General features: G+C 39.5%; 1 protein-coding gene across 4 annotated transcripts in view; it reads right to left on the bottom strand.

Moving 5' to 3' along the window:
• Positions 1 to 1,045: 1,045 nt before the first annotated feature.
• JAG2 (jagged canonical Notch ligand 2) overlaps positions 1,046 to 26,168 on the bottom strand; it is a 61,655-nt gene continuing 36,532 nt past the window's right edge. Inside the window, exons 6-27 of one of the 4 annotated variants that reach the window (XM_072115870.1) lie at positions 22,469 to 22,599; positions 21,335 to 21,454; positions 21,019 to 21,132; positions 20,509 to 20,622; positions 19,307 to 19,420; positions 18,434 to 18,480; positions 17,445 to 17,618; positions 12,289 to 12,439; positions 11,858 to 12,022; positions 11,584 to 11,697; positions 10,965 to 11,078; positions 10,770 to 10,883; positions 10,590 to 10,619; positions 9,747 to 9,863; positions 8,430 to 8,457; positions 8,006 to 8,091; positions 7,385 to 7,498; positions 7,162 to 7,277; positions 6,281 to 6,523; positions 5,424 to 5,555; positions 4,270 to 4,426; positions 1,046 to 3,995 (exon numbers count right to left, since the gene is read on the bottom strand). In XM_072115870.1, the coding sequence (XP_071971971.1) occupies positions 3,553 to 3,995; positions 4,270 to 4,426; positions 5,424 to 5,555; positions 6,281 to 6,523; positions 7,162 to 7,277; positions 7,385 to 7,498; positions 8,006 to 8,091; positions 8,430 to 8,457; positions 9,747 to 9,863; positions 10,590 to 10,619; positions 10,770 to 10,883; positions 10,965 to 11,078; positions 11,584 to 11,697; positions 11,858 to 12,022; positions 12,289 to 12,439; positions 17,445 to 17,618; positions 18,434 to 18,480; positions 19,307 to 19,420; positions 20,509 to 20,622; positions 21,019 to 21,132; positions 21,335 to 21,454; positions 22,469 to 22,599 (2,938 nt within the window). In that variant the 3' untranslated portion in view covers positions 1,046 to 3,552. The remainder of the gene's footprint in view (positions 3,996 to 4,269; positions 4,427 to 5,423; positions 5,556 to 6,280; positions 6,524 to 7,161; positions 7,278 to 7,384; positions 7,499 to 8,005; positions 8,092 to 8,429; positions 8,458 to 9,746; positions 9,864 to 10,589; positions 10,620 to 10,769; positions 10,884 to 10,964; positions 11,079 to 11,583; positions 11,698 to 11,857; positions 12,023 to 12,288; positions 12,440 to 17,444; positions 17,619 to 18,433; positions 18,481 to 19,306; positions 19,421 to 20,508; positions 20,623 to 21,018; positions 21,133 to 21,334; positions 21,455 to 22,468; positions 22,600 to 26,168) is intronic. The other 3 variants (XM_072115871.1, XM_072115872.1, XM_072115873.1) reach the window with 3 other exon arrangements.

Raw genomic sequence — 26,168 nt, 5'->3', positions numbered from 1 at the left:
ACCTCAGCTCCTTCTACAGATGTTCAATCAGGTTTGGATCAAGGCTCATAGAATGTTCATTGATTTGCTTTTCTTTAATGCAATTAGCTTGAATGTATTTAGTTCGAGAAACCATGAACACTGAATGAGACAAAACTGACACTGGCCAATTCATTTAGTTCCAGAATAGTTCTGAGCTTTAGTTGTACCCTGTACTGATCAGCAAACCTTGTGCTAGATTCAGCCTCGAAATCTAACCAAGCCTCCTCCATATTTCAGAATAAGTAGAATGTTCATTTCTTTAAAGCTTTTTGGTAGGTCACATAGTCAAATGATGCATACAGTTTTGTTCATCTGTCCGAAGGACGTTTAAACCTTAATTTTGGCCTCTTCCAGTCTTGCTTTTTTAGGTTTGTTCTAAACAGTGGTCATCTTCAATTATTTCCATTACGTTGTATGGTACTGACAGACTTCTGTGGCATGACACTGATCAACCTCGACTTTGGTGTTCACCTCCAATTTCTTAGGAATGGAAACCAATGAGGTCAGACCAACCTCCAATTATTGATCTCTTCAACTTCTCATCAATGGTGGCTACAGCCCCAAATACCTTGAACTTCCATCTATACTTAAAAGCTGTGTTTTGGGCATTTTATAGCCTCTCTCCTCATCTTTTACTGAATTTTCCCACTTCTATTTATAATCTAAATGTGGCATTAAGCAAGTGTACTTTAACCAGTTTATGTCCTAGCTCTCCATCTCACACAGACACACACAAAGACCATGTGTGAATACATTCCAAAATTGCCCATGCACAGAAGATACATTTCGGCAATATGGCCGTTTTGGACATTTTTAGTGGTAAGAATACTTACATCCTTGATTATTCATGATAGAAAATTGCACATTTTTTTGGCAACTTTTGGCAATTTTTCCACTTTAGGCACCATATATATGACAGATTCTAGAGATACTTCATCAGCTATACTATAGTTGTTCAACAAATTTATTTTTCTTAAAAAAAGAAAAAAACAAAAATAAAGCAAAACAAAAATGACAAGAGTGGTTTAACATTGTTATAAAATGCTTTAATAAATAGTTTTTCTGAAACATTTTTTAAGAACATGTCAACCAAAATGCACTAAACAGAACAAGATCCTGCTAAGCAATTCTCGCATTCTTGTATAAAATAATTATTTTCAAGCATTCACGGTCATTGGCCAGAGTTTATACTTTCAGATAACCCCCTTTCCCCTACCCACCTCCCGCTGGTAATCTGTCAGTAAGGTTGTTGCTTTACACCGATACTACCATTAGAGGAGAGAAAGTAAGCAGCTTGACATACTATGTAATAAGAAAGCCTTTAAAAAAAAAAACAAAAAAAAAAAAAAACACAAAAATAACTGCTGAAGCCTCATTTATAAACAGCCATGTTTTGTGAGGTAATTCAACCTATTGCATTTTGCTGCCTTTGCCTTTATTTTTGATAAAACAAAAATGAACAGAGAAGAAAAAAAAAATAAAATTGTTCCCTTCATTAGGCTTGTCATATAAAACAAAAGAACGTAATGTATCACCACAACTAACTAACAGCTTCACGAAAGAAGGAAATGCTTGTCTCTCTGCGACGTCAACATCACCCACATTCTGCGCAAAGCCCACCCATACATAGCCTTTAAATCAGATCACATGGGCACATAAACATTCCTATATCCTAAATACACCAATCTAACCGTGTCACAGCATAGGCACAACAGAGCCAACTCCGAACACCAGTTAAAGCCCAACTTCACTTAGACGTAAAGACTCAAGGGTGACTCCAATAACCCCCCCCCCCTTCCCATGTCCCACTTACAGGAGAGGAAGACAAGATGTTGGGTGTTGTACGAGAACAGAAGACAGTGCCACTCTCGGCCACTAGTCAAACCTGGTATTACAGCTTAGTATCCACAGAATAGGACTGAGGTGCTATACCAGATCCAACTACTGGACAATGGTGGTTTTTCATCAGCCTGAAAAACCATAACTGTTGCTCCTAAAGAACATCAACAGTATCGATATAGTGTTGGGACCAAAATTAAAAACACCCAATAGCTCTTCGATTAGTGTGGGACATGGGCAAGATAGTGGGATCTAGTAGTTAGATGTTCAGGATTTAAAGAAAAAAAAAATATAGCTGCTTTTCTAACCCCAAAAAAGGAAAACACCAGTTTTCAATTCAACCCCATTCATTTCAATAGAGCAGTAGTCGATACAATAGCTTGACAAAAGCAGCAAGGTCTTTCGAATTGTGTGCAGCCCCTTTAAATGCAACAAGGCCAAAGTTTTTAGGTTGTCAGTGAAGTTGGGTTTTAATCTTTGTTGCCAAATCTGGACTTTAATTTAAAAAAAAAAATAAAAAAAAATAAAAACAAAAACATAAAACCTCCCTTCTGAAACATAAATTAAAAAGGAATGGCATGACATGACCAGAAGAAATTCTGAAATATTGTTAATAAATCAAATATACAGAGCGATTCCTTCAATATATACATATTTACAAAATATATGTTTACAATGAGAAAATAAATGTCTCTATAAAGGAGGAAGGACCCTAGCACTCTGCCCGTAACATATGAGATATATCAAAAGCAGAAGGTAGTCTTTGACAGTTGCTGAAGAAAAAGTTTAATCTCAAGGCACTTGTCACATACATCAATACTGCAATCCTAAAATAAAAAGAAATATGAAAACAATAAGACCCATTAAAAAAAAAAACTAAATAAAAGAAAAAAAAAAAAACACAAAAAGGACACTCAAAGTCATAGATCGCTGTGTCGCATTAATGCTGTGCCTGTTAAAAGACTTGTAAGGCAAAAGGTTTGTCGGGACCAGTGCTGGAAGCAAAGAGATTGAAGACCTATGTAAGAGCTGGGCTTGGGATTATTTCTTTTACAACCTTTTTGTCTATGAGATGTTGCAAAAACACTGGGCAGAGATGGGAAAGAGGTGAGGGTGGGGGATTTGGTTTAAGAAAAAAAAGTTTAAAGTCACTTATTTTCCTCAACCCGGAGGGCCGGACAGTCATTAAATTATAAACATTAATAAACCAAAAAAATACATCTTGTAAACAACTGTACAGTCTTTGCATAAGAAATTTTACATGATATAATGAAAAAAATACAGAGAACCTTTTGTCTCCTCTCCACTTAAGAGGGTTTAAAGCAAACTTTATAAAAATAGCAACTATCAAAGAACTTTTCTTTTTTTTTTTCGACTTTTCTTTTTTATATAGTCACAAATAATTTATAGAAAGACTACAGCAACAAATTAAAAAAAACAACAAAAAAAAATTATAACATTTTTACATTGTATAAAGAAATTAGAAGTCCAGACTTTAGTCCTGAACCACTCGTCCAGAGGAAAAATACAAATAAAAATAGGGCCTGGCAATTATTGCCAAGGAACATGCCCGTGTCGCCAACAAATGGTTGAAGGGCCATTGTATTGGAGATGAATTCTGTGTCTCTCCTCGTCCCGTTCTCAGCATAGGTACACTGTCCTTTCCATGTATACAAATACACATTGCTTCCTTCAGTGGGGTGCGTTCACATTTTTAACACATCTGTTGTCCACTTTGTCAAGACTTGTCCGATGTGGTTTGCTTTTTGAGCAGTCACTGTCCCCTATGCTTTTGTACGCCTTTGTGTATGACTGCGGGAGGCAATCGTCCTCCTCCATGTCCTCCTCCTTATCCACCATGTCCTCCTTCACACCCTCTTCTGAGCCAGAAGTTCTTATTTGAATATGAAGGAGATTTTTGCATTCATACTGAATGTCTCTGTAAGGCACCCCTATTGGGTTCCATATTGGATTTAAAGGTTGGCGCTGGTTATTTGCTTCTTCTTCTGCTTCTGGGCGAGCCTCTCGCCTCCTCTCTCGTTCTTTTCTCCGCTTTCGCATCCACCAGACACATATGATTATACAAGTCACCCAGACAATGCCAAAAACAACGATGAGTATCGGAACAAGGTAGTCTAGAAAAGAAAGCATTTAAAAGGAGCATTAGCAATCAAAGAAAAGAGAAAGAGGCGAGATCTCAAAAGGTAGAATCATTTCTGAAAGGGGATTACGGTTTGGTATTCATCTCTACCGATACCACCAAGGCATCTAAACAGGTCTATGCTGGCACTAGGGTAAAGTGCAGGCAAGTTAAGAGGCTTCAACTTTTACCACATAAAAGCCACACGTCTAAGGTTTTGGTGGAAATTATAGAAAGTACTATAAAACATAAAGGCTGATATTACACACCTGAACTGGAGGCATCAACTACAATGGTCTCAACTTTGACTTCCGTGACCGCTAACATCACTGTGCTGTTCTGTTGCTTGGTGATGGCATTGACAATGGTATTGGCGGCGGTCTGAATGAGACTGGCATCTTGGTTATCCACTTGTGAAACAAGTGCCTGAAAAACAAAAGACCAGGATAAACCCATGCATGTTTAAGAAAGGAAGGCCAACTAAGCAGTTTCTGTAACCGCGGTGACCAAAGTATATCCAGCTCTCCAATCTCTACCTATAGGACTCAATCCACTGAAGCAACTTCTGTTCTCCATAGAAGTAGACTCTAGGCCTATGCCCACTTGGTGAAATCCACTTAAAAGGACATCTACCACCAGTATGAAAGATTGTAATTGAAATACACTGACATTCTGGTCCCCCCCCCCCCCCCCCCCACTGGAAAGATCCACTCTTTCATAAAAACAAAGGTATAAGGAGTTAAAAGAACTATACAAATGAGCCTCAGGGGCTCCAGACTCCAAAGCTATAAATTGAGCACATCGTCCCCAAGGTTCATTTGCACCAGTATGTCAGTGTGCTTCGTTTAAAGGAAATCTACCACCAGGATGAAGGATTGTAAAGGCTTTGATTACATGTGGTGTAATGGTTGTAATAAGTTACATTTTGGACAGAGCGGTACAAGGTTACTAAAAATCTCATCCTCTGGCTTTGACCGGATACCGACCAATGCAGTTTTTAAATTCAATTACTGCAGCAGATTGCAAGGGAAGAATTTAACCATCGTAATGCTGAGCTCTGTTCTCCATATAAACAAAGGTCACAGCACACCAAGGTTGATGGTGCAAAAAGTAAGTTGGTTTCCTTAATTCATCCAGGCATATAAACTGCAACGTTTTAACTCCAAAAGTCATTGTCAATGGTATTATTAGTTCCTAAGCTGCCAAAAACATGCAACAACTTTCACCGAGGTTTCATCTCCAGCACATCTAAGGACCTATTACACCAGAAGGTCTTCTATAGGACACCACAAGTATATTAGTCAGTCAAGACTGTATCACCATTGAGCAAGCCACTATAAATGACATTCTCCAGTCTGGGACTGGTTTGTAGACAGACAACCCCTTTGTTCCCAGGATAATCCACTCCATAAGCTGTACTTACCACTGTAACCTCCACCGATTTGTCAGTAGAGAACGTTTCATCACACAAGATGACGAGTGGTTGGTCTTTGGACGCGGTCCTTATGGAAGGCAAATACCGGATTTCCGAGCAGATATTTTCAACTGTAGTTCCCTTAGAGAAGAGCAAACCGTTAATTAACATAAATAGTTTAGTGGCCTTGTTATCCTTTACTAGTCTAGTCCAATGTGATGCACATTGTTATGATCGTTCAGGGCTTTAGAAGCAAAACACGACACAGGGATTTAAAGAACATTTATGAGAATCTAGGAGTCATGCCATAACCACCCAGACCATGCAATATGCAGAGCTAAATGCTCCCTGTAGTTTCCCTTCAAGACAAATGATAACCATCAGTCAGCACTTGAAGACCGTGGAGGGGATTTATCAAGGCTTGAACTTGTATGCATAGTTTTAGACGCACGGCCAGGAAAAGTGACAATTTTCCCCCCGAATGTCACCTCCATGCCAAGTGGAGTGTGAAGGGGGCTTTTCCAGCAGGCAGGGTGGGCCGGCATGGTGTAAAAGACACTAGCTGGTGCAGGTTCTAGAGCAATTCTGTGCCAGGAACTTTGTAGTATTGTCCAGCAGCGCAGCAGCCCACTGGATAAAATCAAAAGGTTGGAGCCTCTCGATGTATACAGCACGATTGGGAGTCAGGCAAATATATCATATGCTGGCACACGATCCGCTAGTGTATGATAAATCCCCCCAGTGCATGTCATTGTCTTGTGTTCAGTCCTGATGTACAGAAGATTGAAGCCTAATCATCTTTGGAGCACAGCACCATCGGAAAACTAAAATGCATTTAAAATGCAATACTAAATAAAAAATGATACCTGTGGAATTTTTTCTGGACTGAATATTAATGTTATCCGGGCACAGTTGTTATCCAGGTATCCTGAATTGGGCAGGCATTTAATTATAGGAGATCGTTCAGGTGCGCTGCACTCTCCCCATTCACGACATGGTGGTTGGAAGCACTTTACAGAAGACAGGGTAAGCTCACATTCCTGATCTTGAGGGCATTGGCTTTTATCACGGCGTTTTTCTAGTAGACATGGCTTTTTGCCGCACCAGACCTGAGAAAAATAGCAGCGGTTAAATTACACCAAATGTTAAAGGGCATCTACCACCAGTATGACGGATTGTAAACCAAGCACACATACATGTTGGCGTGTGCCCCCTCTGGCAGGATCTTCTCGTGGTGTTTTTTTTTGTTTTGACAAAAAAAAAAAGGCTTTAAGATTATGCAAATGAGCCCGATGGGCTCTGCGCTCAATTAACAGCTATGGAGGTACATTTGCATAATTTTAATAGTCGTCTTTTTTGTAAAAATAAGAAGCTAAAAGAAGAGCGGGTCCTGCCAGAGCGGGCGCACATCAGCATGCATGTGTGCTTGGTTTATAGTCCTTCATCCTGGTGAAACCATTTAATACAATTACAAAAAAAAAACCTGAAAAAAAAAAATTCTACTACTACTCCATTCAACACAAATGCAAATTAGTTTTACGGACATGGGATGTGTACAGCATGCTAGTAACAAGCACAAGACCCATGAGCGAAACTAAGATTTTACAGGCTCTTAGATACTGTGCAAAATGTTACAGCTAAGAAAGTAACAAAACATTAGAGCAAACCATCATTTCTTTGCACAAGAGCTAGAAAGCCCTAACCCTAACGTAATGGATTAGAAGAGGATGAGAATTACAATCCATACCTTGGTGCAGTCTACAACTCCATCCCGACAGTGACAGCTATTGCATTCTTCATCCCATTTGCTTCCATGAGGATACTGCATTCCTTTTAGCCAACAAGATCTTCCAAAGCCAATCACTACGAAGAGGAGGAATAAAAAAAAAACCCTGTTTAGATCTTCTGCCATAGGGTCCATAAAAACGACTTACGAGTTCTGCCTTCTGGAACTACAACAAACTAATTACCTTCCTGGCAGCGTGGCCCGGCTCGTCCTGAAGGGCAGGTGCACCTGTAGCCATTTATTTCATCTATACAAGTGGCACCGTACGCACAAGGGGACGACTGGCATTCATCGATGTCTACAGAAGACAAAGACAAAATCATAAGCCTTTCTGATCTACATAATAGACAGTAATCAAAGATGGCAGTGCCCGCTTAGCTTACAGCCCACATTGTGCAATATGCGGAGTTGGCCCTTTTAATGCCATGTACTGAACAGCTGCTTGGGGTTTGTCATTTAATCCATTCTGTGCTGTTATTCCAAAATTGCACATAAACACACATAATGGCGAGATGATTTTCTAATGATATAATTGGTCTCTACACTGGAAAACAATGTTTAAATGGGTTGAAAAACATGGCCATTGTCTAGGGGTTACACGTGAGTTTGTAGCGCAGTCCCATTCACTGCGATGAAGCAGAGAGTAGCGATGTGCAGACGTATAGAGCAAGATTCTAGGGATGAAAACCCAATGGAAATATTTTTACCCCCAATCCTGGACCACCCTCTTAAGGCAGTACAGAAAAATGGTCTCAAAATCAAATGATATACTAAAAAAGGAACAGTAGAAAAGAAAATGCCTTACTTATTCTGCAATCCGGTCCAGCAAATCCAGGTGCACATTCGCAACGGAACCAGTTGATGCCATCAACACAAATTCCACCATTGTAACTGCAAATAAACAGAACCCCATTATAGGTATTGTGTCGTATAGAAGAAGATGATGTTTGACCTGCAAGCATCATGTTAGAAGGGGGAAAATACATCTTAGACCAGTGGACATGTCCTATCACTCACTCCTCCCACTAGATTCCCAAACTACATGACTTTTTCTGGGTGTTTTTATCAAATGACAATACTAAAAGGACTATATGCTGAATTTGTTGCGAGATTAAGTGACAAAGCAGACACTGAAGCCACCTTATGGAAAAATTCTCTGATGGTCGTCAAACAACTAGGGATCCATGAATGTAACAGACTAGGAAAAAAGAAATCATAGGAACACTTACCAAGGATATGGATTGCAGTCATTGGTATCTAAAGAGAGAAGGAGAAAAATTACATATTCAATTTAAAAAAATGTGTAAAATGTCTTGTGAATAAACATGAAATCTTACAAAGCAAAATAATCCCTTAATCCACCCCCAGCTCTGCAGGAGATCACTACCCAGGACGGTAATGTGCATATGCATATAAACAAGAAGTTAATGAATGTGTATGGGAAAAAAAAGAAAGATGCATCAGCAGCATATTTCACTGGTATTTCAGATTTTTAACACAAAGACAGACATATTGGTAGATCAATTATAAAGGTCTAGCAAAGGTTAGGGGATGGGGGTTAGTATGGAGCTAGTTCATAGATCATTAAATGGCTATAACCATACATGCCACAAACTAGAACCTAATGGCAATGGCAATTACTGCAGTGGGAAATCTTTCGAATATATCCTTGAAGTAGGATCTACTCTGCCTGGATACATACACTGGTATCCTTGGATATTTCTACAACAAGGGTCCCGTGTAACCCATTTGTACGGTACAGCGACCAAGCATCTAAACTCCAAACTATAAGGGACAGTAAGAAATGGCTGTCGGATTCTCCGTGTTCAGACTATACATGTAGCACTGTCAATCAATTCAAATAGGTTTTAAGGATCAGTGGTTAAACCCCCACCCCACATTATTGGACACTGGCATCCTATGCTTGGAATAAGGTGATAAGTTGTTTCCACATCTCCTACGACCCCTTAATGGAATATCCTAGTGAAGTACCAGAATTATCTACGGCGAGAAAACCCCATGAAGCTTGGAGACTGGAGACATTTGCTGATGCAAGTCATTGCCTAGTGCATGACTAGGAGTACAATGTGTACTCAATACAACTATGACAACGGGTGGAGCCCAAGTTGCAACATTTGCCCGGCGTAACCATTACAGCGGAACGGTCGGGGGAAGAAAAAGCAGCTCTGTGTGTTCAGATCATCTATAGAGCAGGGTGTTAGCCTGTGTCTCCAACTATGATAAAATTTTAGATGTGAACTGGAAAATTAGTCAAGTTTTGCAGCTTCTTTCCCAGATTCAATGATTTTAAGTCTAGAGGCAACAGAATTATCTCTGTTCTAGTCTGAATACAGTTCTTCTACATCTCAAGCCTTCATGTATTCTTAAGACCTACACACACAAGCTTCTTTTTCGTAGCCTCGGGCCATTTCCCATCCCAAATGAGTCAAGTATGTTGGCAAATAAATGAAAGGATAAAACATGTTATGAGACACACCCTATATCCTAAAGGAATGAAAATTATAAAAAAAAAAAAAAAGGCTTACTCTGTGTGCAGGTACGTCCCTCCCATCCTTCTTTACACATGCAAGAGAAGGAATCTCCATTGCCCACGCACGTCCCTCCATTAGCACAGGGGTTGGGGAGGCAGCTGCTGTTCTTCGCTGTGGACACAAACAAGATACCAATTTTTTACCAAAGAAAAGTCAAAGATTTGTTTTCAGAATGTTGACACAATGGAAGGATCTAATCACGGAATAGTTCACAACCCAGGGGAATAGCCATCAGATGCTCTACCCCTGCTTCTAGCAATGCAGTGTGGCTAGAGGTCTGCCAGCTATTAATGTAAAGGACTTGCCATGGTGAGAAAAATGGGTTTACTTTAACCCCTATCAGGTATGAAGTGGCGTCAAGCTGCAATATTGTTGGTAGTCGTTTTCCTTTCTCCCAATTCAATTCTTTGAAAGTAGTGTGCTGCATATAGAAGAGGCAATCCACAGAAGGGTGGGTTAGGGTAGTCTTCACTAGGAATAGTAGGTGTTAAGGACCAGGCTCTTGGGTTTTCATAACTTTGGGTTATATATATATAAAAATAAAATAAAATAAACCATATCCCACTCTTTGGATTTAGTCTCAGTGCCTCCATACATGTGGCTACTGCACCTTCTACAAAACAGTCTGACTTACTTTTAACTACAACTCCTAACATGCTCTGACAAGCTGAAAGATCCATAACCTACCGACACGCTGTGTATGAAACATAGGTATGAAATATGTAACAGCATGACATCACATCATAACTGCACACCACAAATGATACCAACGTGAGCAAGGACCATTATACAGAGGTCTGCACAATACATCACACCAACTACAGCAATAGGAAATACCAGCAAATGCCAAGCGGTTCTTCGTGGGCACTGTGGCCATTAGTGGAATTATTGCAGCAATAATGGTTAGAGAGAAAACAAGAAATACGGTTTTATAATTCATACAGGATAGAACAGTCTATAAGCTGGGCTGTAACGTACAATGCAGAGCCAGAAGAAATGATATGTGATCACACTCACCAATGTTACAAGTGGCTCCTTCCCATCCAGAAGAGCAGAGGCAGCGGAAAGTGTCTCCAGTATCATAGCACGTGCCTCCGTTACTGCAGGTGTTGGCATCACACTGATATTCACCTATTGAGGAGATAAGGGGTGTTATAGCTATGGCTATAGCCCTTAGTTGGCACATACATGTAAGGACGGCTTATTACTCACGTGAGTGACAGGTTTTCCCTTTCCATCCATTTTCACACTGGCAAACGAAATCATTCACCAGATCAATGCAGCGACCTCCATTCTGGCAAGGATTTGGATTGCAGTCATTGTAGTCTGCGGGAAAAGATTAACAAAATCAGAATATGGCTTAGGCTACATGTACACAGGACCTCTGTGTAAGCAGTCAGGTGCAGAAGAGGGAAGGGGGGGGGGGGGGGTCTGCTGAGTATAGATAGCCGAGCGCTGCAGTCCTGCAGAGTTTAGGATATTAACCATCTTTTGCGCCACAGCCAAGTCGAGGTGCAGCGAGACAAAGTTTGCTCACCGCACCATGACCCGATGCTATAGACCTCTACTGTGGCCGTGATCTGCAACGGTCGTTAAATTGTAGCCCAAGTGCCACTTCACATCTGTGTTAACTTAAATGGGGAGTGCAACAAAAAAAAAAAAAAAAAAGTGAAAAAAAAAATTAAAAATGTCTTCCAATCAGCTTTTGTTCGTCATAGACTTCAATGGACCCTCCGCAACACACGTGTAAATTACCATTACAAAAATTAACGGCAAGTGTAACAATACCTCTGGAATGCCAAATACGGTCGTCAGAAAAATCTCAACTTACTGATGTCACACAATTCTCCTCCCCAGCCACTAGGACAGAAACATTTGAAAGAGTCGATCTCATCTGTGCAGGTACCACCATTTCTACAGGGATTGCCAAGGCAGTCATTTATATCTAAAACACAGAATTTGAAAAGTTCTATAAATCTATAAAAAGACAAAAAAAAAAAAAAAACACCACAAGCAAATAAAATTTGGATTTATAAGAAAGAATCCAAAACGAATCATCGTAGTAAGAATGTATAAAATACTGGAAATTAAGCATCCCAACTTACTTTCATGGCAATAGGCACCAGTGAAGCCTCGATTGCAGGAACAGGTGAAGTTCCCACCAGGCAGACTAATGCAACGTCCGTGAGGCCCGCAGACATTAGAGGAGATGTAACGGATATCTTCCTGGGTGGCATTAGTAGAAATCGCTATTGTACAGCTGTCTATGACTAAAAATAAAAAGAGGGACACGTTAGTGACACTGAGACGCTCACTATCGGCTGCATAAAGGAGTTTGCTGACAAAAACCTCAGGATGGGGCTCCACTATACTGAAATAGCAGCCAACGACTAACATTTGTACAATGCATTCTGCACAGCAGTTTATGGCCCCGTGCTCTCCGCATGCACCTACAAATATAGCCGTGACCTAGTCTGCAGGGCCCCTCCTGAAAGATCATTCTTCTCCAGTTTAACGGTACGTCGACTCCGCTTACCTTTACACAAGCCATTTTTGCAGTGGTCTTTAAGATGAGAACAGTTCTTGCCGTCGTAATCGTCTGAGCACGCACAGTAGTAGTCACCTCCTACGTTGTAGCAGGGAGCTTTGTTCTGGCAAGGGTTCGGGTCACAGAAATCAATGTCCACCTTAAAGAACAAAACATTAGGAAAGTCAAATGATATCCAACATACATCTGTGTTTAGGTAAACCTAGCTGATAGGACAAGTAGAAATGACAGGATTTGATCTATTTTCCCAAAAGCATTGTAACAGAGAATACATTTTAAGATATTGCCAACATCGTGGATCATAACCAAAACATTGAAGCTAAAGGAACGTGGGTGTGACGTGAACATGACGCCGAAGTGCAACAGCAGGGAAGTTCTCCAATCAAGAGACTACATGACCTGGGAATTCTCCTCCCCTTTCTGCCTTTTCCCTAATTTCTATATGGTTTTGTGAAACCAAATAAACCTGTGCAGTGCTGATCTGCCCCGGGAAATGGCATGAGCTTGTTTTGCATCAGCGTTGGTCTGATTCATTTACTTGCGTCCGTGCACACATGCAATAATTTAATAATTTGAAACACAGCCAACGCACACTAAAAGAGGATATCTTAAATCCTACCCCAACATGTGGAATACAAAAAAAGTAACTGACCAGATAAAGTTGTAGAGGTTGCTTAAGGTAGTTTTCCAAACCCAATAAAGAAAACATGGTTGAGGACAGGTAGGAGAGCAAGTCATGATGCAGAAGAGTCAGCCATATAGTAAAGCCATCTGTACTGTCTCTGTCACAAACAAATCCATGGCCTCTTTTTAAGGTACATATGTAATCAGTAATCTGATGCGGAGCGGTATATCCATGCGTGCTCTGTATGTCAGTAGCCTTTCCCAACCATTTTAAAAGTTACACGATGATGTTGCCTATAAAAGTGATTGGTGAATGAATCTGGCACATGGGTGACACATGTGGCATCTGTAGTTTTTAACATTCCTTTAGCCTTCTACCCAGATCACAAATACAGGGAAGAATAGGAACTACTGTTTTCTACAACCTCCACACAGATCAGTGTAACAAATTCATGGAAACAAAACAAAAAAAAGTGACAACAGTTAAAAAAACAAAAAAAAAAAACAAAAAAACAAAGGAGCGTGGAGGAAAAAAGCCCAAGTACACAATAAACATAAAAAAATAAATTAAATAAATCATGAGTATGCATGGATCAATAATCATTGCACCACTCATGGCTGCCATTCCAGGAAGTATACTGGAATATCCAAATGGATATTAACATATAATGTGCTAATAAATTAAGAAGCGTTACACAACCTTAGATGTTTCTGGATACCTGTAACTGCCTGCCAGCGCATGCCCCACCTGTGCACCCACAAAGCGCAATATACTCCAAAACCATGGAGAGTGGAGACATCAACAAGTAACTTGACATTAATACAATAATGGCTTTATACCAAATGATTTCTACAATAAATGGACTCAAGCAGAAGCCAAATCAACTTGATTACCAACCTCCCCCCCTCCCCCCAAGGCATTATGCTTCTTATATCACGTGCTACGCCTGTGTTCCTGTCTAGGTCAGCGATTTTCATTTTTGTATACTACATGCCAGAGCTACGTACACCATGATTTTCTCAGAAATCAATAAAGCTTTATCGTATTGTATATGGATGTGCATAAAGCGAGTAGCAACACCATCGAGCAGGAACATTTAGCAGTTCAAGATTTTATTTTGTAATTTACATTTTGGCATATATCTTCTATGAATGAAAGAGAGGACTGCCAGATTAGCAAAGAAAGACACAAGGAATAAAAGGGAAGACGAGACGAGACATAAGAGAGCTGGATCCTGATAAGGCTCTAATAGTAGACATGGAAACTGGATTATCCTATGCTTAAAAAAGCCAGGCCTAAAATGAGAGGAGCTAAGCATTCCATTAACTCTACACTTCCCATACTGGATCGCGTTTCACAGTATGCTAATGTGCCGAGCGACAACACCGACGGTAAACCAGCTAGTGATCTATCATCAGGCAATGCACTGCAGCACACGTACGGCAGGTTGTATATACATGTGTCACTTCAAGGCATCTTACAAACAGCAGAAATCCTCTCTGCAGCATCTCCGATCAGTCGACAGCGGAGAAGCAGAGACCTTGACTAGCAGGCACTTTTTACAGGTTGAAAGCTCCTCTGAAGTCACTATAAGGACAAAAATGCCCAACTTAAACAAATGTTAAAACCATGTAAACCTTTAGGCAGTTATGGCCTTTTAAGGTAGTCCGTCCAAATAAATGGCTTCGACTTGTCTTGACTGTGGTTATTAAAGCCAGGCACAAATTTTTGTCATAAACCTAAAATGTCACAGTTTCAACCTGAAAACAAAAAAATTTAACTGAAGTCTGTTTCTTCCAAAGGTTTTTGTGCTCAATTTGAAATAAAGAGGCTGAATGTTAGTAGGGCGAATTATTTGTAGTTATTACTTTATATTTCTAGATAGATACCAATTTCAGTATCCAGAATTTTCATTTTTAAGGTGGTCCCATCAATTATACCGTACATTACTAACACTTCCATCTACATTACTGATGGGCGTCTCTGCCACTACAAAATGTCATTAATTCCTTGCCCAGTAAGAGTCACTGGAAGTTAAAAGAATCTTATACTAGGCAAGGGAAGACTGTCCTCCAACCTCTGATGTAAAGCAGTCCTACTAAATCCACTAGTAATAGTAATAATAATAATCCACCCAAGGTTTGTGACAGGATTTGTCAGACACTTGCTTCTTACAAAAGAACTCTTAGTGGTTACAATGTAAGGAAGATACAGGAGCTGCAAAGAACTTATGGCACTCTACTGTCCTATAAAGACCATCTGTACATGATATCGAGCCGAAAAAGGATCTGTGATTGGTTTGTGGCCCATGTGTTATTGGCACAGACATGTAGATGACAAAGGATGTCTAAAGCGCAAACACTGGCAGAAATAGGACCTGCTCTACATACAATTGGTGCCTCTGGTCTTGAACCCTAGGAGTCCAGTGGGAGGTCCTAAAGAATGACTCAATAGGCAACAAACAGCCTTCCTGGTACAAGTTTACATACAAATCATGACAACCAAGCTTACAGGACTCCTAAGCCCTAGGATTTTCATGAAACGGTTGCACTTGTTTAACATAGATAAACTGCAATATCCCGGCACATCCTGTAAATCATGGTACAGTTTCTGGAGAAGGGCATACGTCATAAATAACAGAAACTGTGTTTAAAAGGTCTTAAAGAAAATCTACAATCAAAATAAAGAATGATAAACCAGGGACACTAACTCATAGATCCGGGCCCCGTGACTGTGGTAATCTACTTATATTTGTTATTCATGGAGCCTTCCCTTCTAAAATCAACTTGTAAAATGATTCTAATGAGCCCGAGGGGCTACCCTAACCTCCCTGTATTCTGGTTTTATAGACTGTTCTACTGTCACTCTCCACCCTGCTCCCTTTGCAATGAGAATACAGTCGGAAGTGCTCAGTGCAGAGGAAGCAGGGGGAGGTGAGACGGGCAAGTGTAACAGCCTCTAAAGCCAGGTCTAGGGTAGCCTTTCAAGCTCATTAGCATAACTTTAAAAGCAAAGAGGCCATGGATAATGAGTGCCTGGATGTATGAGTAAGTGTCACTTGCTTATCATGCGACACAACATGCAAACAAATATCAAAAATATCATCCATCCTCCCAAACAAAACAAAAGCACACCGCATTTTTTTTTTATGTTGGGAGTGGCAAAAAAAAAATAAAAAAAATTGCACAAATCAAAATTTGCAGCAACATGATTACTGATCCAGGAGACTTAATAATGCCAAGAAAGGAATGTCTTCTTTGTATCAGCACGTCTGATGGAGGTTTAGAAACGGAGAGAGAAAAAAAAAAAAAAATTTGTGTAGTGCTCAAGGACAACCATACGTCTGGAAATCTGACTTCAAGGCGAATGTGCAAAATCTCTGCTCCAACAAAACCTGTGAGAATATGGCCTTCTTCAGATGTCCTCCTATCAGCAGAGTGCACATGTTTCCTCTGGTTAGTATAAATTTCCCTTTCCAGTTCAAGTTTAATAGTATGTAGTAAGGATATAGTTAAGTGGGGACAAAACTTCCTGCAATTCATATAGTTTCTATCCTGGCTCCTTGATCTTCTACAATAATGAAAAAAAAAATGCAATAAAAGCCACGAAGAACAAAGTATTTCCATACTCTCCTGAGCTATAGCATTCCATTTGGATAGAGAAGGTGTCAGCCCCTTCAAGACATTTATACTACACGATATGTCCATTAAATTTATCTTGCTGGTGTAAATTTCCTTTTAGTTGTGCATTGAAACAAGAGGTCACATTTCAGTCAAATACCAAGTAACATTTTTTCTTTGGATGGAGATTGAGCAGAAAACACGATACAACTCATAAGTGGCAAGGAGACTCCAAACTTATCTTTACAGGACCATAGATAGAGGCGATACGTCTTTCTGACTTATCCTTCTGGGGGTTACGGATGTGGCAATACTAATCTGCACAAAAACCAGGCCTCATTTTAGCCTTTGCTATTAAGTCCCATCACCTTCATACTAAGCCTCATTTTACCCCTTAAGGTCCCAGCACCCCTTCTCTATAAAGCCTTGCAAGTGTTGCAGCACAAAGCCATCGCTTCAGATCCATCAAATTGCCCCTAAAAACGCCACAACAAAAAGGTGTCAATTAGCACTGAATGTAGGTAAAACGCACAACCCCAATCCCTCCAAGTTAAAGTACACTGTAAAAGTGTAAGAACGCAGGAGGATAATTAAGCTATAAGCTGCTGACTTGTCGGAGACATTTCTCCAGGGTATGAAGAAGCTACACATCTCTCTGGAATTTTAATGATCCAGAAATTCAATTTGCTAATAAAACTGACTTAGATGTCAGGTTTATCTTCTGAAGACGAGATAGCGTCATGCCCTAATATGTCTAAAGCTATTTAGACACCACTGTACAAAGTATCGTGTGATGCCTACATTAATATGTAATGTCCTGGTGCCTGGAGATCTCTAGTTTAATCCAGAGATAGATTTCCTCAGCCTTGTCCATGGGTGGTGGCACACAACACACTCACCTCGCACAAAGTGCCGGCAAAACCAGGGAGACATCGGCAGTGGAACCCGTTGACCAGGTCATCACAGACTCCTCCGTTCTGACATGGATTGCTTGCACACTCGTTCACTTCTACCTCACAGTTCTTGCCAAAAAATCCACGAGGGCAGATGCAACGATATCCATTAACTTTATCCTGAAAATAAGTGAAAGGTTTAGACTCTTACAGGCAACTAATAAATCGGGGAAGGGGGAACATACATCTGACTTCAATGAGAAAAGGAATCCCATTGTTCAATATAGTGTATGAGATAATTGGCTGAACCTATGGTGGTGATAGTTAAGGGTAGGGTGGTGCGATGGAGGCACTGCTATACTTTAAAGGAGCCGCCCCAAAATCGGTGGATAAATGAGACAATCCCCTTTGGATTCTCTTAAATTGGAGTCACTGGTTCCCATTCTTATGACTGGTTGCCCGAGTAGCACATGTCCCCCTTATAATAATAATAAATGAACGTGACTAGATGATCACTTTAGCAATGTGTTGCTTTCAAGTACCGTTTCCCCCCCCCCCGAATATAAGATTAATTTTAGTCATATTAATTTTTGCTTCTAAAGAGGCGCTAGGTCTTACTTTAAGGATTGCCTTATTTTTCCATGATCAACATCTCTAGCCTTCTAAGTCTCCACACTCAATTTCATGCTGAATTTCTTGTGGTTCCATTTCTATTAGAATTGTCTCATGTTTAGCAGTCACACTTTCTTTAAATGACCCCTTCTTGTCCTGGTAGCTGCTTGTAGCATTTTCAATGAAACAGTCAGTGATTTCATCCCATGAATTATTCCCCAATGTCACAACCTCTTGCAGAATCTAAATGATCCACTAATACTAATGTACAGCATGGGGGGAGTTGAAGCAATGAAGGCCGCTGGGCCTTCTATTTCTAAGCTTTGTACTAGTTTTGGGGAAAAAGGGTAGTATCATTTATATAGGATATAAACAGAGCTCACCTTGCAAATGCCTCCGTTCTGGCACTGACCACGGCAGTCATTAACATCTAGAAGGAAGGGAGACTTTTATAGACTACATAGCACAAAGCTTTGATTTAGACATAAAAAATTATAGTATTTCCACCTGAAAAAAACAATTCCAGCCCAGGTTTTCTTCTGCCATGTTTATTTTTAATTATTTCAGCTAGTTTTATATTGTATTAGGAACACTACATATAATCTGAAAGCTGATCTATGGAATAAGAACAAAGGAAAACAAAAATGATTCATAGGAAGAGTCTCACGTTGCAGTTCTATTCACTTATTTTGGAATGGGCGAGGGGTATAAGCGAGTCACAGCAGCTAAACGTTCTTTGCAGAGGGAGTCGGAGCAGCTAGGTCTCATCTCGGCACACAAGTAATGCAAATTTACTGTTAGAGACGGCAAAGGTGAGAGCTGCTGGTAAACATACATTACATGCAAGTCCCAGTGACCACAATCATTACCATGTACACACCCTCAACTACCGATTTATGGAAAGCTTGTTGAAAGGCAAGGACTGCTTTAACCAAGAAGAACTGGCAAACATTTTTTCAGGTGGAAATAGGTTACAATCAATAGGACATCTGATCTCCATGCTGCATATTCACACACAGCTCACAGATATGGTGCAGAGGTTTTTTTTTTTTGCTAGATGAAAAGGGACAGGTCTTAGAAATGTCAGAAATAAAGTCTGCTGTGTGTATGAGTGAATAAGCTCGTGTTTTGGTGCAACTCTTCTGTACCCTGATAGCACAATGCATAGATAGAAGGTGAAGTTGGCAATGAATGAATGTGGTTTGTTGAGGAGTGGATAGGAAGGGTCAGCTTAGAATTAACCATTCAATACTAACTGATGTGACAGTTTTTTCCTGTCCATCCTGGAATGCAGTCACAGTAATATCCACCAATGAGATCTCTGCAAGAATAAGCATTAACACAGGGATTTCCCTCACACTCATTAGCATCTGTGAAACAAGACAAAAAGAAAGAAAAATACACACCATTATACAGATTCCCAGGCACCAAGCAGAATACACCGACATATTAATAGGCTAGTAGCAAAATCAAACAAATTACATTTCATGCAGATCATACATATAGAACATGCCCATCTACCGAATTAGCCAAAACTTCATGCCATGCTAAATGCCAACCCAAAATGTAGGTGGTTATCAGTTACTACCCAAAAGGGGAAATTATGAGCAGGTACAGCCAAGGAGGGCAAAACAAACATCTATCAAAAATATATAATAACAATAAAAGGTTTTGCCTAGTCTTCAAAAAAAAAATTTTTTTTTCTTTGCTGTTCTGATACTCTGCAATTGTATTCTTCCACCTACGGTGTACGCTATAACAGTGACTGTACAATCATGCCATCAATTGGTGATCGCTACAACCAAGAGTCATAGACAGGAGAGGACTAGATTATGATATCTCATATATGAGGACATATGATGATCTGCCATAAATTTCCCTCAGATTTTAATTTTTTATTAAGAAACTAAACACAAAAAAAAATTTGACTGCAAAACATGCTCATTTGTACTAGGGGGCAGCAAAATCCAGTATGGGGCAAAGGCCTTTCCCAGGTCTAAAGTCAGAAGTTTTGACAAAACTTTTAGCAATTGTCTAGGTGTTTAGAATTTAAAGAAGATGAAGCAGAAGATTTTTTGCCTTTTTCAGTGTACTATTTTTTTTTTTAGTGGAGGAAGGCAAAACAAATCAATCAATATTTTAACGAGCCATACAAAAGCCCCATCACCAGTTAATGTTTAAACACACAAAAAAAATAAAATCACCATTAAGAAAAAAAAAAAAAGTGTTAGTTAAAAATAAAAGCTTAGTAAATTGGTGAATGTAAATAAACTGCATTAAGGATAGGGCTCCGGAAATCTTTATAGATGTGTTTTTTTTTTGTTACGGAAAATTCTTCTCAACCTTTATTTCATTGTGTCCTTCTGTAAGGTTGTCATATGCAGCGTTTTAAAGTGTATACTCAATGTAACTCCAGAATGCTGGAGAAATATTATGGCTAGGTTTCCAAGTGACTTACCCAGCTGACAGGTGGTCCCAACCCACTGAGGAGGACAAATGCACTCAAAGCCATTAATCAGGTTTTTACAAATTCCTCCACTAGCACAAGGGTTAGATGAACACTCATCAATGTCTGAAATGACAAGGAAAAGTAGATAAAAATATATAGTACTGAGTAAAGTCATACATATAATTATCTATCAAGTTACATACTTCATAATACTTCAAGGCTTCCATAAAAAGGAAGTACAAAGCTTTAATAAAAAATACTTGGTCGAAATTGTCAGAATTAAGAAAGATCATATGCGATTACTGGTGCAAAATGTTAATGACTGGTTAAAGCTAGCAAATGCAGTGCACAACAACTATAACAATAGCTCAGGACAAAGCTTCTCTTGTAATTACTTTAAGAATCAGATTGACCAGGCTTAAAAATGTCCCAGCACCCTTGTAAATTACGTACTAGACAACCAGAAGACGACAGGTAACCGTTCTAGAATCTAACAATGGAAGACGTCCTCTAACTTACCTATAGCACAGGTTGGACCTGTCCATCCTGGTGGACAATGACACTCAAAGCCAGAGGAGACTTCATGACAGATACCATCATTTGCACATGGGTTGGAAGCACAGGCATGTTCAGCTAAAAAACAAGAAGTTGGTAAGTCTACTGGAGGATTGGAAACAGAATAGGACATTTTTGATGACCATGATATTTCTGTTTTTATTAGATAGTAGACATTGGAGGACTTTCAGGAAGATAAAAAATCTAAATTATAGAGAACTTTAAATGAACCTATAAGAGATGGATCTCATTTAAATTTTTTGGGATTTTTTCTCTCTACCTATTTCACAGTTCATTCCAGAGTAGCCATCAGCACAGGCACAGTGATATTTGTCAGGTTCCGTATTCATACAGGTCCCTCCGTTAAGACATGGATGATGAGTTCCACAATAGTTCAGATCTTTACAATAAAAAGAAAACAAAAAACAAAGATTACTACTGATACTGTTAGACTGTTGAGACAGATCTGTGAGAATCAGTTTCTTCTGACATTCTCCAATCATACCAGGATTACCCAATGTCACCATAAGTTGCCCCCATCTCTACACACGTTTTATGTGCACACAAAAAGATAACCGAGTGTGAGGAAAGGTTGACCAATGCTTGGTATTGAAGTCTGGAGGCTTCTAGACATGGGAGATAACTCAGTAATGCTCTAAAAGCTGCCGCTCAAGAAAGAGGTCAAGGCAACCATCTTTAAAAATGCCGAAAACGTGAGAGACAATTGCTGGAGCTAAATTAACAGCTCTCCAGCTTGGGATGCCATATAAATAGTATGCTGCGAGACCCAAGATTATAACCTTGACCCAAAGTGTCCAGCAAAGATTTTCTCCAGTGATCTTCAGCAATATCAAGTTTCATTGACAACCAACTTAAAGGACATCTACCACCAGGATTAAGGTTTGTAAAGCAAACACACAAACATGCTGATCTGTGCACCCTCTGTCGAGGTCTGTTCTTTGAGCTTCTTATGCCATTGTAATGACTAAAAATGGTTTTGAAGATTATGCAAATGAGCCTGAGGGGCTCCTGGCTCCATAGGCGTCAACGGAGCCTGGAGCCCCTCGACTCATTTCCATAATTTTATAACTTTTTTTCATGAAAAACAAATGGCTTAAGAAGCTACAAGAAGAGCAGAACCTGACAGAGGGAGCGTCCACCGGCATGTCTGCGCGTTTGGTTTACAAACTTTAATCCTGGTGGTAGATTTCCTTTAAATAAAGTTACCAGACTAGTTGTATAAAGACGTAATGAAAAGGGACATTAGATACCTGGGTCCCTAATGAGAGCAACCAACCAAAACATACACACTCATTTCTGTCTGATCCAAGATATTCGACCAAACAGATCTTACAACTGTAAAGAGGGTGCGATGTAGGTCAAAATGGTCAAGATCAAGCCTTTAAAAATTCACCTTTATCACAGAGAAGTCCACCCCAATTGGTCTCACAGTTGCATGTCCACGGCAAGCGGCAACTGCCATGGAGGCAGCCAGGGTATGGAACACACTTGTTGCAGTATTCCCCCTGCCAGCCATAGTGGCATCTAGAATGAGAAGTCACAAAAAATAAATGAAATAAAAACTTGAAAAAACAAAAAAAAACACACACAATAGCAAAATATCGATACATTAGGCTTACACAGGCAAAATTTTCAGTTGAACTACTGTGGCGTCCTTGGCAAGAGATCTCTATAGCAATAATATTTTATGGAATCACTACTCCAGACTAGAATAATGTAGAAAACAAGGAAAAACTACTTTTAGCTCATCGATTAATGGTCCGTGCAGGAACAAAGCGTGATCTAATAATGCTGGCTTTCAGAGAACCCGTGTAAAAATCATCAATAGGAAATAAAAACACAACCTCTTATACCAGGTTCATTATAGAGCACATTTCTGCGGGTGCTTTTGGGCAGAATTGGCAAGAGGTTAGCCAATTTGTTTTTCTAAAGAGTGGAAGTGTTATTTCAAGGCCTGGGGGTGGGTGAAGACACAGCTGTCTTGTCAATTTTAACTGTAGTTATTTTAGGAACCTTTTCCATACAATGAGGGTTTATGTATTCACGCTGTGCTTTTATATTGTACATTCTCTGATCACAGAGACCCCCGCAAAAGCTTCAATGCAAGATTTTTTTTCTTTTATTTATCAAATACAATTATTTTATACTAAAAATCATCAGAAATGGATTATAGAAGTAATAAAATAACATGTAGCTTGGCCAATTTTGTCATTGGAAGGATTTTCTTTGTGTTCTTATAAACTATATTTAAAGGGGTTCTTCCCTTTCAGCAAATAATTGATATGTTTGTGTATTAAAAAGTTCTAAAATTTCCAATATACTTTCTGTATTGATCCCTCATTGTTTTCTAGATCTCTGCTTGCTGTCCTGCTATAGAAAGCTTCCATCTTTACTTCCACTGGATAGAAATCTGTCCATGTGATGTGATGGACACACAGGTGCAGGAGACGTCATCATAGAAAGAAATCAATAACCGCTCCGGCACATGGGTGCCCATCACATCACCATGGACAGATTTCTATCCACATAGAAGCTTTATCACAAGATAGCAAGCAGAGATCTAGAAAACGGTGATGAATTGATACTGAAAGTATATTGGAAAATTGTAGAACATTTCTTTACACAAACTATATTAAATTATTTGCCGAGAGTGGACAACCCCTTTAAGATGCAATCTTTACCCTAAATCTGACGTATAAGCCAAGATAACAATTTATCCATGGACAAATTCAACAGTAAGAACAAGCAATAATGTGCACTCTATGAATCTTTGTAAAGTCTTCTATACTCTATTTTTGGGATAAAAAAAAAAATCTTCCCAATGCTTAGCCTGCTATTCGGCTGAGAAACCGCTGTTGCTTGACTGTAAACAAACGATAGCATTATTTTGTGGCATAAAAATGCAAGATTATCAGCAGCATTGGTCTGTGTTAACAAGGGCATGCTCCCGATAATCGATGCTGCTGAATGGAGGAGGATCAATCGGAAAAGTCATCTTTCCTAAACATCGTAGATTGTCCTACAGACAGTGTGTAAATGGCCAATGCAAATGAGAACTTGTCAGCCTCAGTCATTAAATAAACCACAATGATTATTTGCTCTGCTTTAAAAAAGAAGGTTATCCAATCCTTGAAAGAAAAAAATTATGAAAAAACAAAAACCCTCCATATGTATATAAATTCGATGGAATGCCCTATAGCAAGTCATTTTGGAACGTTATGAATGTGGCAAGCCCAATTCCTGTAAGTAGATGAATTATAGAAGGTAGGTCCCAGCTCTCCAATTTAAAATGGTAATTTCCTTTATTTAAACATCTTAAAATGCAAAGACATAACAGTATCTGCACTTAACAACTAACGCGTTTCGGGCAAAAGTAGTATTACATGCCTTTAGCCAATTTCTGTAACCCTACCAGCATAAGAATGTGTGCTTCTTACAACCCAAACAACATATCACCGCACACACATGGGGCCCATAGAAATAATTGTGTGTGTGATATCCTCTGAGCTAACAGATAGCACATGGACAGAAACAGTGTTCTCGTTTAGTGGTATAGAAAGCATTGCACATGAAGATGCAGAAATTTCAGCAGTAAATTTTTTTTATTTTTTATTTATTTTATTTTTTTTTACACCTTTATGGTATAGTACCAAAAAAAAAGTAGTAATCACGTGACCATATTTTCCAGATCTGCATTTTCCGTCACCAAGAAATATATAAATACTTTCTCCCAACTTTAAAAATACATTTTTTTGCAGGAATCCTGCATTCCTCAGTGACACAACATTTTTTTTTTATTTTTAGAGGAACACAATGTTTATGAATCAAAGGGTCACTACGTGTTAAGTCCGGTTGTTTTACCATTATCTAGGAAGAGTAAATGTGGACTTCCTCTGACACAGGAAGTCTGTTGTGTCCTAAATTTACAGGTGATGGGCCAGCTTTAATTTGACTTCCTTATCGGAAACAAAGGGATTTACACGAATGGTGGGTCACCGTATAGACCATAACCAGGAGATAGCATTAGGTCTTTATTATCCCGGGTCTCCAACATCCTATTGTTATAGTGACGTCTTGGAACATACAGTCTCTAAGATACATGCAAAAAAGTAAACTTTTTTTTTTTTTTTTTTTTTTTTTACTGACCTCATCTCACACTTCCATGCCAAATACTTGACATAAAACCTGTCAGTGATGGGCTGGGGTTCCTGCATGTGGTCAGGATCAACTTAATCCCCATGTACATAAAAGAATCAAGCTGAACAGCATTTTACAGAAGTCTAATGTATGGACAACGTCAAAAACATTTTCTACGCTACTGAAGTGCGATGGTAAATTAAATCGGGATTTGGGTCGTCCATTCTTAGACAAATCTGACCACGTTTCTCAAAGACAACAACATACTGGCCTCTCGTAGCCTCTCAAAGACAACAACATACTGGCCTCTGGTAGCTCCAAGACCCAAGAACAAAAGTGATCAAAGTGATCCAGTTGTCTTTCTTCGGCCAACTCCTGCCAACCACCATTATAACCAAAAAATTTTAGTTTTATGCTTCAAGCCAACCATTTACATATCCAACAGACATGCCAACTGGGCAAGGTTTGGCCTGTCTAACACATATCATGCATTTCCTTAGTAACAATAAGCACAGAAATAATAATACGCTGAAAACATGTAGCCATATCTATCCCCAATCTACTGCAACACAGGTAGTTCAATAGAGGAAAGGGGTCACTAAAGAGGGGCAGAGGGTAACTAGTAATAATAATGCAGTGGGTAAGGTCTCATGACCGGCCGTTACTTGAGAAAACACGGCACGGAGGAGCCCAGAACAAAAATTACTTTTGCCAGCAAATAAATAAACAAACATACAAAATACATGGCAGTAGGGAAGAACAAACAAATAGCTTTTGTGTAGTCTGGGTGACCTTATCAGGCTCCAAACTTCTACGTCTGCACCAAAAGCAATTGTTAGATGGAGAATACATCGACCTTGCTGCGGAGAGGAAAAGGCTGCGAGACGGAATTTCATGGGGGTACAAAGTCATTCTTTACATCGCATCCTTAAAACCAGCTGGCACCTTGAATACAA

Source organism: Engystomops pustulosus, chromosome 7, assembly GCF_040894005.1.
Source record: "Engystomops pustulosus chromosome 7, aEngPut4.maternal, whole genome shotgun sequence".
Taxonomy (NCBI): domain Eukaryota; kingdom Metazoa; phylum Chordata; class Amphibia; order Anura; family Leptodactylidae; genus Engystomops; species Engystomops pustulosus.
The sequence above is the reverse complement of the archived record's forward strand: the minus strand, read 5'-3'. Positions and strand labels throughout refer to the sequence as shown.